General features: G+C 47.2%; 1 protein-coding gene across 1 annotated transcript; it reads right to left on the minus strand.

The window, feature by feature from the left end:
• Positions 1-248: 248 nt before the first annotated feature.
• On the minus strand, positions 249-896 carry LOC104411318 (the record flags this gene model as incomplete). The annotated part of the gene is given in 3 exon segments (XM_010021711.1): positions 249-446; positions 448-794; positions 797-896. Coding segments are annotated over 3 exon segments (645 nt in total), but the record flags the coding sequence as incomplete, so codon positions are not given.
• Positions 897-2583: the final 1687 nt, after the last annotated feature.

Consider the following 2583-nt stretch of genomic DNA (forward strand, 5'->3'; position numbering starts at 1 on the left):
TCTGCAAATTAACTGAGTGTGCACTCAATCCCCTCATTCAAATAGTCAATGAAGATATGAAACAATGCTGGACCTAATACCAAGCCCTGAGGGACACCACTAGTGACCGGTCACCAACTAGATGTGATACCATCTACCATTCTTTGGACTCCACCAGCCAGTTTCCAACCCAGTGAAGAATCCATCTATGCAGGCCGTAAGCAGCAAATTTCTCCAGGAGAACGCTGCGGGAGACAGATTCAAGTGCTTTACTTCAAACGCACAAAGTCCACAGCCTTTCCCTCATGAGCTAGGCAAGTCACCTTATTGTAGAAGGAGATCAGGTTGGTCAAGCAGGACCTGCCCTTCATGATCCTGTGTTGAGTGGGCCTGATCCCTCCATTTTCCTGCACATGCTTCATGAGTTCACTTAGGATCATCTGCTCCATGACCTTTCCTGGCACTGACGGTCAGGCTGACAGGCCTGTAGTTCCCAGGTTCTTCTGTCCTGCTCTTTTTGTAGAGAGGCATCAGGTTGGCCAACCTCCAATCCTCTGGGACCTGACCACTAGACCAGGACTGCTGATAAATGACGGAGAGTGGCTTAGCAAGCTCCTCTGCTAGCTCCTTTAACACTCTCGAGTGGAACCCATCCGATCCCATAAACTTCTGTATGCCTAAGTGGAGCAGGAGATCTCTAACCATTTCTTCTTGAATTCTGGGAACTTCAATCAGCTTCCCATCTCTGCCATCCAGCTTAAGGGACTGAGTACCCTAAGAATGGCTGGTGTAACTATTAAAGACTGAGGCAAAGGCAACCTTTCCTCATCCTCAGTCACTAGGTTTCCCCTAGTATACAGTAGAGGATGGAGGTTCTCCTTGGCCCTCCTTTTATTGCTAATATATTTGCAGAGGTACTTTTTATGGCAGTGGCCAGATTTAATTCCAGCTGTGCCTCCACCTTTCTAACTTTCCCTCTACATAAACTAACAACATCCATGTAATTCTCATGGAGTAAAGTCCCTTTTTCCACAGGTGATAAATTCTCTTTTTTCCAGAGTTCCATCAGTATCTCCTGGTTCAGCCAGGCTGGTTTCTTCCTTACTGCTTTGATTTTCAGCACACATGGACCGCCTGTTCCTGCACGTTAAGAATTTCATTCTTTAAGAGTGTCCAACCTTCCTGGCCCCCTCTGTCCTTGATTAATGTTTCCCAAGAAATTCTGCCAACCAGCATCCTAAACAAGCCAAAGTCAGCCCTCTGGAAGTATAAGGTGGAGATTTTGCTGACCTTCTTCCTGACTTCTCCAGGGATTGAAAATACAATCATCTTGTGATCACTTCGCCCAAGACATCCTCCAACCATAACATCACCCACCCACCCTTCTCTGTTTGTGAAGAGCAAATCTAGGCAGGTGTCTCCCCTAGTTGGCTCACTCACCAGCTGCATCAGCTTCGTGGTTTAAGACCAGCTGGTAACTCAGAACCATGCAGCCACTCGCTCACTCCTCCTCTCTTCCTCCCCCTGCTCCCAGAGGGATGGAGAGGAGAATCGGAGGAATGTAACTCCCACGGGTTGAGATAAGAGCTCTCCAGTAACTAAGGTATAATGCAAAGCTACCACTGCTACCACCAGTAATAATAATGATAAAAGAAAAGACAAGAGGAGAGGATACAATTGCTCACCACCCGCTGACCAATACCCAGCCCAACCCGAGCAGCGATCTGGGCCTTCTGGGTAACTCCCCCAGTTTCTATACTGGGCATGACGTGCTGTGGTATGGAATACCCCTTTGGCTAGTTTGGGTCAGGTGTCCTGTCTCTGCTTCCTCCTGGCTTCCCCTCCTCCCTGGCAGAGCATGAAACTGAGAAAGTCCTTGGTCAGAGTAAACATTACTTAGCAAGAGCTAAAACCGTCAGTGTTATCAGCGTTATTCCCAGACTGAAAGTCAAAAGCACAGCACTGCACCAGCTACTAACAAGGAGAAAAAAAGTCTGCTGTAGCCGATCCCAGGACAATATCCACCCCTTATACCGTACCATTCACGTCATGCTCAGATCTCACATTTTTCAATATACCATCACTTTTGTCTTATATACATATATACACACACACCCCCACACACAAAGAGAGAGACATCGTTCCTTAGTCCATGGACTAAATCCTATAAAGTTCCTGAATTCATCCAGTCCGTGATGTCAGGCTCCATCTCTTGTAACAGTCTTTCATGGCAGGAGGAATGGTGTGCAGTGTTAGGTTGTTGCCTGCTAATGACGCTGCCGAACTTGTCTGGTCAATGCTGAGCTCACCTGGTTTCGTCAAAATTTATAGTTTGTTGGGGTGATGACTGGAAGGAAGTCAGGGTCAGTTGCTGGTGACCTGAAGATATCTAGCTGGTGGGCTATGAAAGTGTTACTTAGAAGTCAACAGCATATAACTGAGTTGATTGGCTGTTTTCCCCCAAAATTAAATCCCCCTGAGCTACACATCGGACTTCCCCATCTTCCCACATTACCCACCAAGTATATCCAGGTCCCTGAGCAAAAGCAACCCCACGAGTGGGTTTGCCTTTACCTGAAGCAGGAATAACCCAGACTGTCTTCC

This window comes from Nestor notabilis, unplaced genomic scaffold (assembly GCF_000696875.1).
Source record: "Nestor notabilis isolate BGI_N333 unplaced genomic scaffold, ASM69687v1 scaffold1139, whole genome shotgun sequence".
Taxonomy (NCBI): Eukaryota; Metazoa; Chordata; class Aves; order Psittaciformes; family Psittacidae; genus Nestor; species Nestor notabilis.